Source organism: Metarhizium robertsii (assembly GCF_000187425.2).
Source record: "Metarhizium robertsii ARSEF 23 chromosome Unknown MAA_Scf_6, whole genome shotgun sequence".
Lineage (NCBI taxonomy): Eukaryota > Fungi > Ascomycota > Sordariomycetes > Hypocreales > Clavicipitaceae > Metarhizium > Metarhizium robertsii.
In genome coordinates, this window is record NW_011942204.1 from 1,703,195 (window position 1) to 1,720,898 (window position 17,704).

Genomic DNA, 17,704 nt, shown 5'->3' on the forward strand with positions numbered 1-17,704 from the left:
CACTGTTTACACAATTTACTGGCTACCTACTATTTAATCTCAATGACTTGATTCAACTACCACCCACCCTCCGCCAACCGTCTGCTTAGCCGTCTGGTAGCAACTCATCGGAATAGCAAGCCACGGGTACAATAAACACCTGGAAGTGCGAAATGTACCCAGGCGTCCATCTTCACCCATACTTAGTGAGCAAATCGCGCATCAACCATCCGAGACTTTTCGCTTGCGGGCGTTTCAGCATGCTGCCTGTCAATCACGCGGTTCCGCCACACGTAGTACAGCTTCGCCAGGACAAACAGCAGGATATTAAAGACACACAATCCCACGAGACCCTTATTGGCCTTGTAGTCTGAAAGGTAATTAGCACAGCACCTCCTTTCCTCGAAGAAATACGTTCCACTTACAGTACGGCTTGTCCTCGTCACGATAAATATTCACGGCTGCGATACTTCCAATTTGATACGTCATGTTGTACACAGCAGCAGCAACTGCCCGACGACCAACTGCCTTTGCATTGCGGCTCACCAAGCCGACGATAATGGAGTGGGTGTATGGGATGCCATTGATTCCGGTAAGAAGGGTGTAGCGAACCCACGGGTTGGCATCTGGCTTGATGCAGATGAGGCCGATGAAGAAGGGGAGCACCCAAATGTTGCTTCCGGCCGCGATTAAAAGTCGCTCGTTGAATCTCTCCGAGAACCAACCCAGTACGACGGTCTGTTTCTGGTCAGCAGATACTTTTGGCCTTTGTGCGTTATCGGCAGCCTACATTGATTGCAAACAGGGCATATCCAGGGATGGCGAGCAGGTTTGACTGAAACACTGTGTATCCAAGATTACGCAGTGTCAACGAAAGATAGTTCGCAGTGGGCTGGAAGGGGATCCAGACGAAAATTCCCAGCTACAAATCATTTAGTCATGTTATCTTACGGAGAACCGGGACATGCATCACCTACAATGAAGATTGGCCACAGATCATACGTAGTGAGAGCCTCCCACATGCCTCTGGCTGACACTGCAGTTCTGTTATTCATGTCGCCCTTTGTTGGGTCATCGCGCAAAAGACGATTGACCAGAATCTTTTCTTCCGCTTCAGTCCACCACTTGTTGGTGCCATCAGGCCGCTTAAACGCAAAAGCAGGCTCGGTGATTGAGGGCGCCATGACAAAGTAAGAGATGAAGCCGATGACGACGCAGATGAGCCCCTCAACAAGAAACCTAGAGTACCAGACGTGAGTGAATGCCAAAAAAAAACTGTCAAGTGCCTTGATGCTGCACTTACAACCACCGCCAGCCAGCCAGCCCCTGAAGACCACGCATCTCCAGTAGACCGCCTGCGAAAAGACTGCCGTAAATCTGCGTCAACGGGATAACGGTGTAGAAGAGGCTAAGACGAAACGGCAGTTCGTTGCTCTTGTAAAAGTACGAGAGGTAAAGGACCTAGCACCCGTATGAGTTGAAATGTTGTTTCATCGCGAACCATAATCAAGTATAATCACACGGGACACACCATCTCAGGAATGAAGCCACCCTGCGCAAAGCCCAGCAACCCTCGCAACAGCCAAAAACTCCAACGAGCACGCATCGCCGCCTGAACCATGCAAAGACCTCCCCACAGAATAATGACCGTGGGCGTATACCGAAACGGACCGACCCTCTTGCTGATCAACCCGCCTGGAAGTTCAGCCGCAAGAAAGCACACCAGATAGATAGTCTGGCCGGTGTTGTAGTCATTGGTATTGACCTTGAGGTCTGCAAGCAGGGAATCCGACACGGCGCGGTTGATATTCCTACGGACAAGGTCGAGCGAAGAAAACATGACCCAGACCCATAGCATGATGCGCCAATCGAGCTGTGGAAAAGAGTAGAAAAGTCAGCACCAGAGAAAAACTTCAAATAGGTACTCATCTTGGGACTGTGGAGTCAAGTAAAGTTGAATTACTTTCCTTTTGACGATAACTTCACCCTGAGGAGACCACTGGAACGATGGATCGAACCGGTGTCTGCACTCGTACTTTGCATTCTCGTACATGTTCCTCCAATATGCGGCGCGGGCAGAGCTCGTGAAGACGTGTGGTTCTACGGAGCCGTACTGATGGCCGGTTGACGGTGGTAGGTCGTCAAAATTGGATTCTGCAACCTCGCTGGGTGCGGAGCTTGTTGTTGCCGAGGAACCAGCCTGAAGGGTCTTGTGTTGGACGTGGTTCTTCATTTTGGACCTTCTAAAATGTTACTGGAATATTTTGATAAACAAGAATGGTGTTTCTTGGTTGCTGTTGCGAGAATCACACCAAGCAGCGGCTGCGAATGTATATCTGGGACTGCAGATTGGGGATCAACCTCTATGCATACCCTGTGCTCTACATACTGATACTCGACTGTCCAAGTTGGTTGCTTTCATGCATACGTCAATAGTATAGAATATTGCAATTCGTCATCATACACCGCAGCTTCGCAATGGCTGGCTTGATTCCAAGTGATGACGCGGGAGAGCTGGTGCAGACTGAGAAATGGTTTATTGTCCATTGTATTTCCCTAACATTTATTCGTCGTGAATGTTTTTTCTCTTCCTAGTCAGTACTTTCACTCTTGCTGGCGAAGTGTCGATGTGCTTCTAAGCCGGGGTGAGAGACGACCAGGTCCAGGGGTATTGTACAATCGCAGCCGAAAGCTCGTCATCGCCAACCATGATGGTGAGTAGTTTCCACACACAGAGAAACAAAAGCAGCACTTGCCGATTGCGGAGGTGAATATTTGATATTATCCAGCTCTGTAGCCAATGAGGAAAAGAGTAGGGAACAATGTTTCATGTGCCAGAAGATACTCGCTGTTTATCCCGATAAGCCGGTTGTGTCAATTACAATCAACATTCTACGTTTGTCCATACCCAGTATCACTAATACATGACATTCATTGTATGCTTGTAGGTCGCAAAATACACAGATACACTGTTCCACAGTACTGTACAAACTAACATGACCGTGTATAACTATATGCTGTGGTGCGTGGTACGGTTAGTCGAGTGGCGTGCCGTTTATATCCAACTGAATACACTCAACTCCTTCACTCTACATCTACGCATTTAGCGACTCTAACATTTCCGCCTTCTCCACGAGTGGCGTGCCGTAGAATCAAACTTTTCCTACTAATAGCAATGACTCTGCCGCCCTCCACCTTTTGCCAACACTTGGAGGGTCTCGGCTTGATCTGCCCATGCTTACCATGTTAATGCGTGCTTCGCAGCTTAGAAGCTGTAGCTACAAAAGCTGCCACCACGCCAATAAGTGATATTACTGTACACGCAGCAAAGGCGCAGCGAATGCCATCATAGTATACGAGCCGAACCTGCATTTGAATTTCCGGTGGCAGATTGTGTATACTAGAAGCCGAATGCCTGATCTGATCTATAATCTGGTTCACACACGTGTTAAGTCAGCTTGGTTACACTCATACACAGAGACGGAAGGAATCAAGACATTTAAAAAAAGGGGCGTACTCTCCATTTATCTGGTATCCCGCCCAAAGCATCCGGAAGACGGACGCTGAGCGAAGTTTGCACAATAGCGGAAGTGATGGATACTCCCCAAACGCCACCGAGCGAGCGAATCAAGTAGACTGTGGATGTCGAAACCGCGTGATCTGAAGTGATGATGAGCAAAAGAGAGCAAGTAGATTGTTCTGCAAAGCGTAGATGTACCTTCATGCTCAAATGAAGCTAGTGACGTGAACAGAATAGACGGATACACAACGCCTTGGCCCAGGTTGGCAGGGAATATATACGCAAAATATTTCCAACTTGAGTCGACGAATCGTAAAGAGAATATAAGAGCATTTCCCACAGCCATGAGAATAGACCCTATGCGCATCATTGCTATGAGTTTGCCGTATCTGGACATGACAATTCCTGCTATCACAGAGCCAATTGGCGTTGCCAGCGACGGAATGACCAGACGAGCACCGGCTTTGGAAGCTGACTCTAGCAGAACTACCTGGAAGAAGAGCGGCACCATGAATAGAAACTGTCCACAGGTTAGTAAAACCGCAAGCCAACGAAACGTGAGGATGTTCATACTCCGTACGCGGCGCATCCCGCACAAGCGTTGGATATTTGCGTCGCAACAGGCAACCGACCCTTCAGCATCCGAAGCGGTATCATTGGAATAGCAGAAGTCTTTCCTTCAACCACGACAAACACCGCAAAGAGTACCAAACTCCCAACTAGAGAGCTAATAACCCACGGACTCCCCCAGGGTAGCAAGTTCCCTCCCAAGCCAAGACCAAGCAACTGTATAGAAACAGCCACAACAAGGAGAAGAGCACCGGAAAAGTCAATCCTCTTCCACATGACTTGCAATCCCTCATCCAGAGACAACAGCATGCTAGAAGATTGATCCCTAACAACAAGACTACCCACGATCAAGGCAAAGACGGACACGGGCACCTGGAGCAGAAAACACCATCTCCAGCCAATTCTGTCGGCAATGTTGCCACCGAGCGAAGCTCCACAGATGGCGCCAAGGCCAAAGACACCATTCTGCATGGCTTGGTATATGCCGCGTCTCCGGAAGGGAATGAGGTCGGAATTGACAATGGTAGCCATGATGTGCAGACCGCCTCCGCCAACGCCAGTCAGAGCACGCATCATGATGAGCGTCACCATGCTGCCTGAGAGTCCGCAGCCCAGACTCCCCACGGCAAAGAGGATTGTCGACGCGAAGAAACATACTCGCCGGCCGAAAATGTCTGAAACGCGGCCGTATAGAGGCTGAACGGCCGTGGAGGCGATCAAGTACGCGGTGGTGAGCCACGATGCGCTGTTTGTGGCATCGAATTCAGAGCTGATGACGGCGTAGGTTGCTGCCATGATGGTGCCGTCGAACGCATTGAGGAATACATTGTTCATGAGGGCGATTTGAATCCAGACGAAGCCTCGGGGGGGTTTCCATTCTGCGATTGCGGGTTGTTGTAAGAGTGCTTGGTCCTCGCGCGGTTCAAGGGGGGGTCCGTCGGGGGGATTCTGGCAGAGAATGCCGTTTTCTTGGTCCTCTCTTGTTGAAGTCATTTCAATGTGTGCACGGTACAGAAATGAGTCGCCGTGTGAATTTGTTGAACGTGAACGTGGTGATGTTGTGCGAGTAAAGTCAATGAGACAATGGTCGGGAGTCGGGACGTGGCAGATTTGGTTGGCAACTTATCTGGTCTGGCGATGGATGGCCCAGCGATGCCCAAGGCGAAGAGGAAATTCTTCAACTGACTGGTGTATGTAGGAGGACAGACTATCAGAATGGCGTGATGCAGAAATCTGCAGCTACATCGGATGTGTGTGGAACCAGTCAATCAATCCATGAATGTGAATTTGGATTTGAACTTGACCAGACGTGAACCCACGCCGTTCCCGCTTTTGCCTCGAGCAATGAATGAGACGCTCCCATTTAGACGCAGCGACATGTTCATGCAGAGGAAACTTGCTCAAGTACTTGATTATTTTCATAATGTTTTCTCACTGTATTTGGCTACTACCATCTTGACTCTTAAATTTGGGCCCACTGAGCCATCAATAAAGTAGAACGGTGTGTGTAGTCAGGTATTTATCTCGACTCTCGAGTACTGGCATCACAAGTTGGCGGGGCACGAAACTCCTCACAAACTCAAGACACGTTAAATCTACAATGACTAAGCATTCGTTCTGCAAAATATGCATACTGTATTATTCCGGTTCCATTACAACTAACAAACTCCTGGTGGAACTGAATTGACCCTTGTTTCCGTCACCATTGAGGCTGCACCAACCCGCCACTGGCGCCCACAGACGAATGAGCACGCAATTCTTCTCAGATATGAGTCCGGGTCATCGATCGGCCTTCATGTGCAGGAATCACGACCCCGACAACGGCCAATTTGTCGCCCTGCTGTCAAACCGGTTGCTTAATGCCTCGTCGCTATTGCGTGATTGAAGCACATGGAATCTACGCAATATAAGGCTAAATTAGCCGTCAATCAGTTCCTTAACAACGCACCGACAACTGTGACGCAAAGTCTCGACAACTCCAAAGAAATCCAAAAGTGAACATTTTAGAAGGAAAGAACAAGTCTGTTGACTTTAGGGCTCGTGTACTGAATCAAGGTGAATGTACCTATTCTTCAGCAAGGAAATGAGATGCCAGGCATCTGACATGATTAGCAACCGACCCAAAAACCAACCACCACCATGAAAGCTACATGTAGCTCTCTGCTTGGTCTCGTCACGGCAGCACTGTTGGCGCCCGTTGCGGCAGACTGGCAGTTTAGATCTCGGCCGGACCTGGCACCGCCTCGTCTGAACATCACCATTCCGGCTACAAATGCCGTTGAGAAGGGCTACCTGTTCCTCGCGCCGTTTGCTGGCTTCCCCGATACGCCGACGGAGCAGCATGGTCCCCGCCAGGCTGGGCCGTACATCTTCAGGGACAATGGTGACCTGGTGTGGTCTGGATACTCCATTTTCAGCATCTGGTCTACCAACTTCCAGGCTGGTCGTTGGAAGGGCAAGGACGTCTTGTTCAGCTTTGAAGGCGACCACAATGCCGGATATGGGCACGGCCATGGACACATTACGTTTGTTGACCAGCGGTACGAGACCATTCGCGAACTTCGCGCGGGGAATCATAAGCTGGTTGACAAACACGAGTTCCATATCGTGAATGAGGAAACGGGCCTGATCCAGATCTATCAACCTGTGCCGCGAGACTTGACAAAATGGGGCGCCAGCCCAGAGCAGCAATGGATTGTGAATGCCATCATTCAAGGTTCGTCAGGGCTTCTTCGTGGTGCTTTCAACGTAAACCGACACAGGGCTAACCTTTGACTCTAGAGCTTGACATTTCTACTGGAAAGCTGCTGTTTGAGTGGTCCAGCCTGGATCATGTAACTCCCGACGGTGAGTGAAGAGACACCAGACCAAGCGTTCCACAAATACCACCAGACCAGACCTCTAACTCTCCAACAGAGGCCATTCTCCCAATCAACCCAGGCCAAGCCGGCTCCGGTTACAACTCCTCAGACGCATGGGACTACTTCCACATCAACAGCGTCGACAAGGACGCTGAGGGCAACTACCTCATCTCCGCCCGTGACGCCTGTGCCGTTCACAAGATCAACGGCACAGATGGCTCCATCATCTGGCGCCTCAACGGCAACAGAAGCGACTTCAAAATGGCCAAGGGCACCAAGTTCTGCTTCCAGCACCACGCCCGCTGGCTCAGCCAGGAAGACGGCATCGAAATCATCAGCCTGTACGACAACAGCGCCCACGGCACCGAGCACAGCGGCGGATCAGAAGTCCACACCGCGCCGACCAGCAGCGGAAAGATCTTGAAACTCAACACCAAGTCCTGGACCGCCGACCTCGTCCGCGCTTACTTCCCACCTGACCATCTGTTGTCCAAGTCCCAGGGCAGCACTCAAGTCTTGCCCGGCGGTAACGTGCTCGTCGGCTGGGGCTCCGAGGGCGCCGTCACCGAGTTCACCAGCGACGGAACGCCCATCTTCCACGCGTACATGGACTCTGGTCTTCTCGGCGACGGCGTTCAAAACTACCGCGCTTTCCGCTACAACTGGACTGGTTTGCCCAGCGAGGACCCTGCTATTGTTGCGCTTGAGAGTAATGACGGCACCGCCGTCTACGTCTCTTGGAACGGCGACACCGAGACTGCTGTTTGGCGGTTCTACGCCGAGACGGATGAGTTTGCATCTCGCCACTTCTTGGGCGAAGTCGAGCGCAAGAGCTTCGAGACGAAGCTCCTTGTTCCCAACCAGAAACTCACTTCTGTGTCGGCGGAAGCCATTGACGCTTCTGGCAAGCTGCTCATCTCCACTGCAGTAGTCAAGACGGAGCAGGAAATACTCCCGCCTCGCACCAAGGCCACTCCACACAAGGTCAAGCTTGTTGAGGAAGTGGAGGAGCAAAAGGCTTTCAAGAAGGGCGGCCTTTGGAAAGAATACGGTCTTTTAAAGTTTGTTCGCCTCAGAATCCCTCTCGGAGACGACCTCTAAATCGTACGCATGACCACCAGAGCAAAGACGGCATCGGGAGCATCTAGCGCCAGTTTTGTAGAAACCGCTCGTTTCGCAGTTCTACACTATTTCTATCCATATCGTAGTTTAACCTAGTCAGTCCTTACAGATAGATGATGAATAACACACTCGTTTAGCAGTACACACACTAACATAAAATTATTGTGCCCGGTGGCGATCCTTTTAATAGAGCTACTATACTTAAATACATGCAATGCTTTGTATAGAACTCTAGCTCATCATAGCACTTGCGTTATTATCCCCTGTTCCTGCTCTATGTTGCTTCCGTCTTGTTGTACTACACTTTCTTATACAAGATTTATTACGTCTGCCCGGTAGCTTAGAGTTACTCCTCTTTAAATTCGTCAGATTCGGTAATCTTATAATTTTTCTCCACTCCGTTAACCTGGACTGAGTTGGTACTAAACGTGAAACGAGTATATCTTACTTCTTCTGCTCCCCAGTTATTAACCACTTAGTCGAGATTATGCGCTAAATATTATAGTCGCTTGTCATGCCACGTTATTTCTGGGCTTTAGAGCCCTGTCTTATTATGTGCGGCCGATTTTAATAGGCGTGGTTTTTTGTTTAGACTAGAAGGCCCCTTCTTTTATCGCTTAAGCGAGATAGCTGGTTTAATCACATGGCGCACCGGAGCTGCCATGTTAAGCTGCCGTCTAACCTCTTTCTTACTCTTAATTACTAATGTCAGGTCTGTTTCTGCCTTTTTTGCCCGTGCCTCTGCTTGCCTTGTTGACGTAATCATCCATACCTGATTTCTTTCTAACTCCCAGCCTCTTTATGTTTTTCCGCCAATGCTTTAGCTTTCTTAGCTTCAAGCTTTGCTCGGTCTGCTTCTTCGGCGCGCCTCTCCTTTTTTAATTACTTTTGTTTAAAAATATATGTAAAAAAGTCTTTTTTTATTAGTTTTATTATAATATATACTTATTATTTATATACTTAAGCTCTTATAACTTTACTTGTAAACCCCTTCTGTGGTCCCTCACAGGGGTCCACGCTAACAAGCCAATTATCGGCTTTGCTCAGCCTGTTAGGTTTTCTGCATTATTTATTTATTATACTTGCTGTGTCCGGCTGTGGGTGTCTGGATCCTTTGTGCCTGGTGGACCCTCCATGTCACACTTGATACACCGGAGCCAGCGGCGTAAAACAACGGATCCCAGGCCACTAGGGCAAATCATCATCCCCATAAACGACATCAAAAATAGGAACGTTGGCGTGACAGATTGATCTACCCAGAACCTAGGTAACTTATCAAGTCATGGGGGTTCTCGGACTGAAAAACATGCCTGATATCTCAGCCGTTGGCGGCCAGGACGTGGGGTGCGAGTTTGTCATCTGACATGCAGATGTTGACCCTCGCTGAGGAAAACGAGGGAACCAAGCCCAAGGAAATGGCGCCGCCTTTGTGCTGATTCTTCCCGTACTCCGTGGTGGGTACAATAATATTCATGACGGCCGTAGGCAACTGTTCTGTGCCATTCCGCTGTCGAACGCGTCTCGTCTGTTCAATGAGAGGAACGGGTATGCGTTCTTTTGTTCAACGCCCAGAATGACGGCCACAGCCAGCCAAAGCTCAATTAATCGGGCACCAGGCACCAGCAATAGACAGAAAACCGCACCTTGTTGGGACGCAAATACGAGGCCACTCCTAGGCACAGCGCAGGGCTGTTGACCCCGGCGCTCGGTCAGTCCCGATCGTCGGAGTTGCTCCTAGCTGATTTCGACGGAGACAAAGTTAGATCTAGGCACCGTGTGCTAATCATCAAGTCCACAAGACTCATTCGGGGTTGCTTTTCGTTCGCCGATGGGACAAGAAATGTATATTAGCAACATGATACGGATCTACAATACCGAGAATTTAGGTTTGATGAACTCATCGCCATGAACACGAAACCCACATTTGTCCGTGATTGTTGAAAGATTTCCCTCCCGGTGGCTGACTCTAAAAACGGAGCTACCAAGAACTTCAGGGCCAACCTCCACTTTGTTGTTGTCAACGCCTGTGCTCCATCCGTGAGATTCGGCCCCCTGTGGAACTCCAACAGTCGTGGCGTGCGGCAGCTGCTACCAATAATCTCATTCTGTGGCTTCTTCGAGAGCTGAGCGGGCACCCGATAGTTTATGATGGTTGTGGGGACCAGGCACATGCTTAGGGTAGAGGCGGTTCCGTTCGGGCCGCAGCGAAATCTAGCTTTCGCAATTCCTGTACATATGGTTGTGTCTTCAGCACGGTGACACACAGCTTCTTGTTGTTGGCAGAGATGGTCGTGATGCTTCGATTGGCTAGGATGATCTGCATCCCAGATCCTAGGTCGTCGACTTTTCGTCGGTTACCGCCAACTGGCTGCCATCCAAGTTAGCTCTGGGACTTCGATCTGCATGGTAAGCTGGAGGCCGTGTGGATGTTAGCGGGAAAGAAGTAGTATAGTCTGCGTGACATACCGAGTAGAGAGTCACATAAGGGAGATCCAGAGACGGCGGTGTAGAGCAGTAGAAAGCATTACAGCGATAGAATTCAGAGGAGTCAGAACAAGCTAAGAGAAGGGGGAATTGCGCCTTGGAGTAGCTAGCCGATGGATGGTTTGTCATGCGCGATCAGGCCGTAGCATTAACATCGTGGAGTCGTCCGCCTTTGCTCTATTGAAGGCTAGTACTTCAAACTGGCAGCGGGAGCCGACGTCAAAAATGCGCCGACAAAGTATTCGGTACATGGAAAAGCTTTAGCAGTGTCGTGAAACATGGCGAGAATGCCAGTCCCTTGACGACTGTTTGCGATGTTCGTCGCACATTACCATTGACGGGGCCAAAATTCATGCCACCTCGTGTATGTACGGGGAAGGACCAGGTGTCTGGTGTACTCTGTACCAGACCCTCAATGGTAGACTGGCAGGAGAGCAGGAGAAGCCTTGCGTGGGACACTCCTTCCCCCCGAGCAAATGACAGTACCTGGTTTGGCCCCTTGAGCTCGTATCACGTCCCTGCCTTGTCCCTGCCTGTGTCGACTTGTTCTCGTTAATCTGATCCTTCACATCTTTGTCTCCAGGCCATCTCCCTTTCGCCTTCTTCCAACCCGTTTGCCTGCTTTGTTTTTATTCTTCCTGGCTTGGCGTGGCCTGGCCCTTGTTCAGAGCCATTCCTTGACAACTGCGGGGGATCACCACGAATTGTCAGTTGATTGCCACCAACAACCACCAACCCCTCCAATCTTGGCCTAAGCGACTTGGAGGCGAAGGCTGACGTTTGCGTCCGTCCAAACTATTTGGCCACTCAATCCAATCTCCAACCACGTCTGTCATCTGGTCCATTCTCTTGACGTGGGTAGAGCTGCAGAAAACCTCTAGCCTTGCATGATTGCATGATTGCATGCTGGGTATTAGTCCAGCTAGCCTCCAGCTCACCTCGTTCTGCTGTACTACGACCTTCTTTTTCTCTTGCCTGACCATTCTAGAACCAGCAACGGCACCATAAGACCCAGACCACACGTCATCAAAGTCGGGCCTGACACTCGTCTCACGTCTCGCATTCTGCTTGCTCGGTTTGCGGGCTGGCGTCGCCGACTTGAGTCAGCCGCAACCAGATGTTTTCGATTCTATTACTTGAAACTCCTCACTGTGCACTTGCGCATCCAAGCCACGACCACGGAGGGAATCGACTGACGGTATAAAGACGAGCAGCCAGGCGACACCGACACGGATCCAAACAGACCCCTGCAGCTGGACTTGACGTCTGTAGGGCTCCTGGGAGGGTAGCTGAGTGGACTCGTGCACACCATTGAGCCCATCTGGGCATTTTGGCGGGAGCAAGGCGTCGGACGGGAGGTGGCTTGCTCCACCCTCGTCTCACTCGTGAGGCCCGCCCTGTCGTCCCTCGTACCCGGTCCACTTGCACTAGTCGAGGAATCCGAATCGTCCAGGAAATCCGTCACCTAAAAGGTGTTGCAGCCCACCCAAAAACTTATTAGAATACGCGAACCCTTTGCTTTTTGCTAATCCTAGGGCACGATATTAAGACATTATTATCCTCGCTCAGCGCTGATACTCTTTTCGTGAACCCCTGTGGCGCCAGGTATACTCTGACGGGCCGGGGGTTCCTGCTAGGGCCAACACGGCTCTAGATTTATACCGTTGGTCCCGTTGTCAAGCCCGGCGCTGTGGCACGACCGCTTGCCTCCTAACGTTTCTCAGCGTTTTTTGTTTGTCCCCCCTGTTCTTGCCTACGTGGTATTTGACTGGGTCGAGGTAGCCTCTGGGTTATCATCTTTTGTATACCTTTGCCGTGTTAAACTATTGGAACGACTCTGCTGAATCGATTACCGGGCTTCGCTTCGATAATACTTTCACCGACATGTCCATCTTCGCTCACATTAAGAAAAGCCGCCAGCAGGCCAAAGAACATAATGCCAAGCTGGTCGAGCAGAAGAAAAAGGAATCAGATCAAGTTCCATATAAACATGTTCCTACTCATGCGGCAACCGATGCATTTGCCAGCGCGCCGCCGAGCTGGAGAGAGGCGGATCGTTCTCGAATCATTGAACAGAATCGCAGACGGAGTGCAATGGCCGCTAGCGGTCACCATATGAGTATGCCTGGTGTACCTCGGGTTGGAAGCAGCCTTTCCCGTGTGTCTTATCCTGGAGAAGGTGTCGCCGCTACGATTCGGATGCCCAGACCATACAGTTACGCCGGCATATCCCCATTTCCAGGTGTACTTCGTGACAGTCGTGAAATGGTGTACACCGCGCCAGACATGACATATGTACATCCAGGGTCACTTAAGGGGAAGGAAGTCCCTCGGGTCTACGACTCCCAGCGCATCAGCCCAGCGTCGAGTAAAGGTATGTCATGAGACCATATTTCCTGATATCTCCCAGGTGCCATTCCTTTGAACCCTGACACTAAGCACTGGTAACAGGTGACCCTTCTCCTGTGGAAAGCTCCAGTGACTCAACAAGTTCTCAAGACGACCTGGAAATGAAGCCTTCCAATGCAGCCAGGGCTCGAGCCGGCGATGGCGCCAAAGCTCATCGCCTTCATCCTAGTCGTGCCCGACGGATATCAGACGTTTCGGCAAATCAATACACGCTGTCCAACATTGGCAGAGGTAATACTTCTAACTATACTCGAGATTCTCGCCCGCCGCCTTCTATGAGGGGCTTCGGCTCAATTCCCACCGTCCCAGTCATGCCTCCGATGAACATTGGAGTTCTACCCGGAACTATTGCTGCCCATGGGTATAACGGCACATCGCCCTCAAACACGCTTACTCCTACATCACGGCGGAGCTCATCCACATCGCTGCCTGGCCTTTCCGGTGTGCCAACGCGGCAGACAGCTTCAGCTTCTTTGGCGCCCGCAGTATCGAGTGCTCACAAGTCTGAATACCCTCTGAATCGGCTATCAATATCTAGTTTCGAGTCAGGAGTTCCAACGCCATCCTCTAGAATGACCGTGGGTCAATCCGCTGGAGCTGGTATTGCCATGGCATATAGCAGCACATCACAAGCTAGTTCCAATGGCCGCCACTCCCAAGATGTGGACAGCATGCGGCGGGACACCTGGCAAACACAGGCTTTTGTCCCTGACCATCATCAGCACATGGATCGAAGCCGCCCTCCTTCAACTCTGGCTCATGGAGACCTCGTGAATGTGTTCCCTGAGCAGGCAGGACTTGAAGCAGCACCATCAAAGGGTGGAAAGAGCAAGAAACTGTCCAAGACAGGTGGAGGGAAGCTTTTCAAGAAGAATCGATGGTCCAGTTCGAAGGTATCAGTTGTTGCAGTCTAGAGTGCTGCAAAGACCTGCCACCTTCGCGAGGATTCATGGTGTAAGAGAGAGAATAGGTGCCCAAGATTGGTCTTCGAATCGAGAGATAAGCTTCTCTTATTGTGGGAAAAATGGCAACCCGTCACGAAGCCTCGCGATACCAGTTCCCTTTGGCCAGCCACTGACCTGAGCAATTTCAGTTCGATTTGCTCATCATTTTTTAACGAATTTATGATTATTTGGCATAGAAGAATGGTGTTTGGGGAGTCTTGCTTTGTGCATTTGTTGTCACTATCTTTGTGCTGTTTTATTATCATGCGGTGGCCAAATGGCCTGGTCAATAGTGGAATGGCTCTAGGATGTGTAGTAGGAATAAGATCGTGTGGTATAGATCAGGTATCTATATAAAAAGGGCATATACTTTATGTTAAAACCCCGCTGAAGATACAAGGCATAGCAGGGTAGTAACAAGTCTGACTGTTGTAGCGTATCCCATACTGGCTGAGGTGACGAGATCTAAATGAGTGGGCGTCGGTTGGCTCATGAAGCAAGGCAAGGTACTTCGCCGACAATACTCTACTTAGTATGCTGGCTATCTGGTTAGGTGGGCAGGTGGGCAGGTATGTACAATATATTTGTGCTGCACATTGCATTTAGGAATTTACTAATGCTACAGCAAATTTGGGAATCTGCTTTGAGTTGGTGGAGATGCAGGGACTGCATCCCTGCCAATGTGGACGATTGTGTCAAATTGTCTCCGAGAGGCCGAGAGCCCGATGGATACATAATCTCGAGAGACTGACTCTCACGCCTGACGATGTCGTATTATTTGGAGAAAGTGCTCAGACATACATGGTAGCATTGCATCAATATTCTGCAGACTTTGGTCACAAATAATGATGTGACGATGGTGAATGTAGGGTAGTACGGATCACTCGCACGTTCAAATTGGCTGTTACTTGGGACGGGGTTTTAAGTGGCTAATGCACTTAGTTGCCAACAAGTGCTGCTACTGGGTCAGCTTCCCGAGTGTTCGGCACCTCTCTGGCGGAAGATCTGTCTGACTCTGACTTCAATGTTGCAAATTACTCAGAGCACGGAGTAATGCATTGTGTGCCAAGGTTGAGCCCACCAACCTTGGAATAAAACTCCAGTGTACTGGTTACATACTATGTACTAGTATCATGGAGCACAGTGGTGACGGACTCGGGCAAGTTGGGCTACGGGGCTAGCTTGAGTGCAAGTTGACAGTCCCCATAATGGATGGGGACGGGCTGACATTTGCTCTATTTCCGTCATGCGGAGCGGTGGTGATTGGCTCCGTCAATACCAGACGTCAATAACTTAGTACTAAAGTACGGAGTACGGAGTACCCAAGGCACGCTCAAACAGCGTGCGCCACAGCCGTGGCATTGTGTCAGGGTCAAGCTGTGCAAGTGAACACGTTGACGTCTACTGAGTACAGGCCTTGAATGTGGCGTGGCGCGGTGTGGCCACGGGACGCCTGGGACGTGCAGCATTTCAATGTTGGCACTTGCGACTAGACGTCAGCTTGCAGACAACGGATCATCGCATTTATTTCAACAATTGATGTTGTCAGCTGGCAGCAATAATTAGCACCTGCCGTTCGCATGCTGTCCACTTCCACACGATTGCGCGATCAATTCCTTTTCATCTCCTCCAGTTTTCAGTCTACCTTGTTCTCGTGCTCTTCTTGACTCTCTTTTCCAATGACGACGCCTTGACTTTCAAACCACGATCCTCGCGCAGCAAGCTACTGTCCCTGGAGCTTCTCCAGGTTCAGAGCTCCAACGCTCATCTCGCAACAATCTGTACGCACGATAATTCATGGCAATGCCCCTCCTGGAGCTTGCGGCCCGCTTCATGCGGCCGCTGTTAGCATGGATTGAAGCTACCCCCGTTCATGTCCTTCTCGTCTGCTTCATCTTGCTCATTCTCCTAGGCCTTGCTTGTGTATGGCTTCTCTTCTCTTCTCTTCTCGCTTGGCGCATGCCCTTGGGAATATTGGAAACAATTTTGGCTAATATATTACCGTCTTCAGCTTTTCGTCCTCCTTCACCTTGTAGCGCCCAAACCCCGACCCGTCATCCCGTCTGAGAAAACATACATCACATCCAGCCCCTCAGGAAAGCCAACAACAGCTCGACAGCTGCCATGCTGGTACGATCGCTGGCTAGCTGAACGTCGCCTCCAGGAACAAAAGCATGTTCGTCCGCAAGAAGCGTATCCAGCCCCGGATGCTGGCAGCATTGAGCCTGCCGAACTGCGACTAAGTGTCGTGTTCCCTGCGTACAACGAGGAGGACCGAATTTTGCCCACGCTGGAAGAAGCCGTAGAGTATTTGGACAAGCATATAGGGCGAAGCACCACCGCCAAGGGTCCGTTTAGCCCCAGCAGCCGACGCCACCAGCGTGGACATTCGAGTGCTGCCAAGTCGAACGCGGAGCTGGGAGGTTACGAGATCCTGATTGTCAATGATGGGAGCAAGGACAAGACTGTGGAGGTGGCACTCGATTTTGCTCATAAGCATGACCTCCATGATATCCTTCGGGTCGTGACTCTGGTTAAGAACAGGGGCAAGGGCGGAGGCGTCACCCACGGCCTACGCCATGTAAGAGGCGAATATGTATTATTCGCCGATGCCGATGGTGCCTCCAGGTTCAGTGACGTGAGCAAGTTGATAGAGGGTTGTGAAGAGGTTATCGACGGCTCCTTTCGAGGTGTTGCCATTGGAAGTCGCGCTCACCTGGTTGGTAGCGAAGCCGTGGTCAAGGTAATTGTTCCCGGGCATCAACATTGTGTCCTAAGATGTGGCATGCTAAAACAATTCGCAGCGCTCTGCTCTGCGTAACTTTCTAATGCGATCTTTCCACCTGGTTCTCACCATCCTCACGCCACCTGCAACATCACGCATTCGCGATACTCAATGCGGCTTCAAGCTGTTCTCACGCGAGTCCCTACCCCACATTGTACCTTACATGCATGCCGAGGGCTGGATCTTCGACATTGAGATGCTGATGCTTGCTGAATCGGCGCCCGCTACGCCCGTTCTCGGTAGCGATGGCGGTGTTATTGGCACCAGTCCCGGGATCAAGGTCGCCGAGGTGCCTATAGAGTGGCATGAGGTGGGTGGAAGCAAATTAAATGTCATCCAGGACAGCATCAAGATGGCCGTTGGACTGGCCGTCTTGAGAGCGAGCTGGATGATGGGCGTCTACCGAAGACGGTTAACATAGACGTTGGGATTCTTCACGGACAAGTATAGACAGTCAAAATCAAAAAAGAAGAGAAAACTCATCAGAACACAACAAGGCTGCAGGAAAACAAGTCTTTGCTACGGTAAACAACACCGCTGCTATAATTGCCGCACAAACCCAGGAAACAAGTTATCTGACCATGTAACCCACTCATTCCATTCCATTCTTCCCCCTCCAAGCTCGTTCATCCGCAACAAGACGCTATGTTCTAGCATCTAACTGTCAGTAGACAGGCAAGCGGCACAAGATAGACATGGGGGTCCCATGGCGCGAGAGCTTGTTACAGCCCAATGTGAAGTTCATCTCCTTCTTAAGTCCCTCGCATTTACGCGACCTAGCACGATTAGTCTTACTGTCAGAAACGCCGCCATCTCAGAATCCAGGGTTCACGTACTTGTATCCCCAGCACCAGCCGTCCACGGTACCAAAATTAATCGCACTATCCTCGTCAGCCATCATCTGTCTCGACTGCGCGTCTGTAAAGCAACGTCGGGACACAACGTACTCGGTATGCGCGAGGTCGAGGCACTTCCCGCTGATTACAATGTCCTTCACAAAGTGGCCCAGATATTGGTTTTTCTTGTAGCA

At 50.5% G+C, this 17,704-nt stretch overlaps 5 protein-coding genes across 5 annotated transcripts; 3 read left to right on the top strand and 2 right to left on the bottom strand.

Moving 5' to 3' along the window:
* Window positions 1-182: 182 nt before the first annotated feature.
* MAA_06330 (ophD encodes a permease for phthalate transporter) lies at window positions 183-2,212 on the bottom strand (the record flags this gene model as incomplete). The annotated part of the gene is made up of 7 exons (XM_007824328.1): window positions 183-349; window positions 405-717; window positions 770-901; window positions 957-1,218; window positions 1,283-1,440; window positions 1,511-1,852; window positions 1,943-2,212. 7 exons carry the CDS (start codon window positions 2,210-2,212, stop codon window positions 183-185), a joined length of 1,644 nt encoding a protein of 547 aa, XP_007822519.1.
* Window positions 2,213-3,478: 1,266 nt separating this feature from the next.
* MAA_06329 (major facilitator superfamily transporter) lies at window positions 3,479-5,062 on the bottom strand (the record flags this gene model as incomplete). The annotated part of the gene is made up of 3 exons (XM_007824327.1): window positions 3,479-3,639; window positions 3,698-4,019; window positions 4,073-5,062. The coding sequence occupies 3 exons, from the start codon at window positions 5,060-5,062 to the stop codon at window positions 3,479-3,481; spliced, it is 1,473 nt and encodes a 490-aa protein (XP_007822518.1).
* A 1,146-nt stretch (window positions 5,063-6,208) lies between these two features.
* Window positions 6,209-8,031, top strand: MAA_06328 (arylsulfotransferase; the record flags this gene model as incomplete). Its single annotated transcript, XM_007824326.1, has 3 exons — window positions 6,209-6,785; window positions 6,851-6,916; window positions 6,986-8,031. 3 exons carry the CDS (start codon window positions 6,209-6,211, stop codon window positions 8,029-8,031), a joined length of 1,689 nt encoding a protein of 562 aa, XP_007822517.1.
* Window positions 8,032-12,420: 4,389 nt separating this feature from the next.
* Window positions 12,421-13,859, top strand: MAA_06327 (uncharacterized protein; the record flags this gene model as incomplete). Its single annotated transcript, XM_007824325.1, has 2 exons — window positions 12,421-12,910; window positions 12,988-13,859. 2 exons carry the CDS (start codon window positions 12,421-12,423, stop codon window positions 13,857-13,859), a joined length of 1,362 nt encoding a protein of 453 aa, XP_007822516.1.
* A 1,833-nt stretch (window positions 13,860-15,692) lies between these two features.
* MAA_06326 (glycosyltransferase family 2 protein) lies at window positions 15,693-17,095 on the top strand (the record flags this gene model as incomplete). The annotated part of the gene is made up of 3 exons (XM_007824324.1): window positions 15,693-15,812; window positions 15,901-16,632; window positions 16,694-17,095. 3 exons carry the CDS (start codon window positions 15,693-15,695, stop codon window positions 17,093-17,095), a joined length of 1,254 nt encoding a protein of 417 aa, XP_007822515.1.
* Window positions 17,096-17,704: the final 609 nt, after the last annotated feature.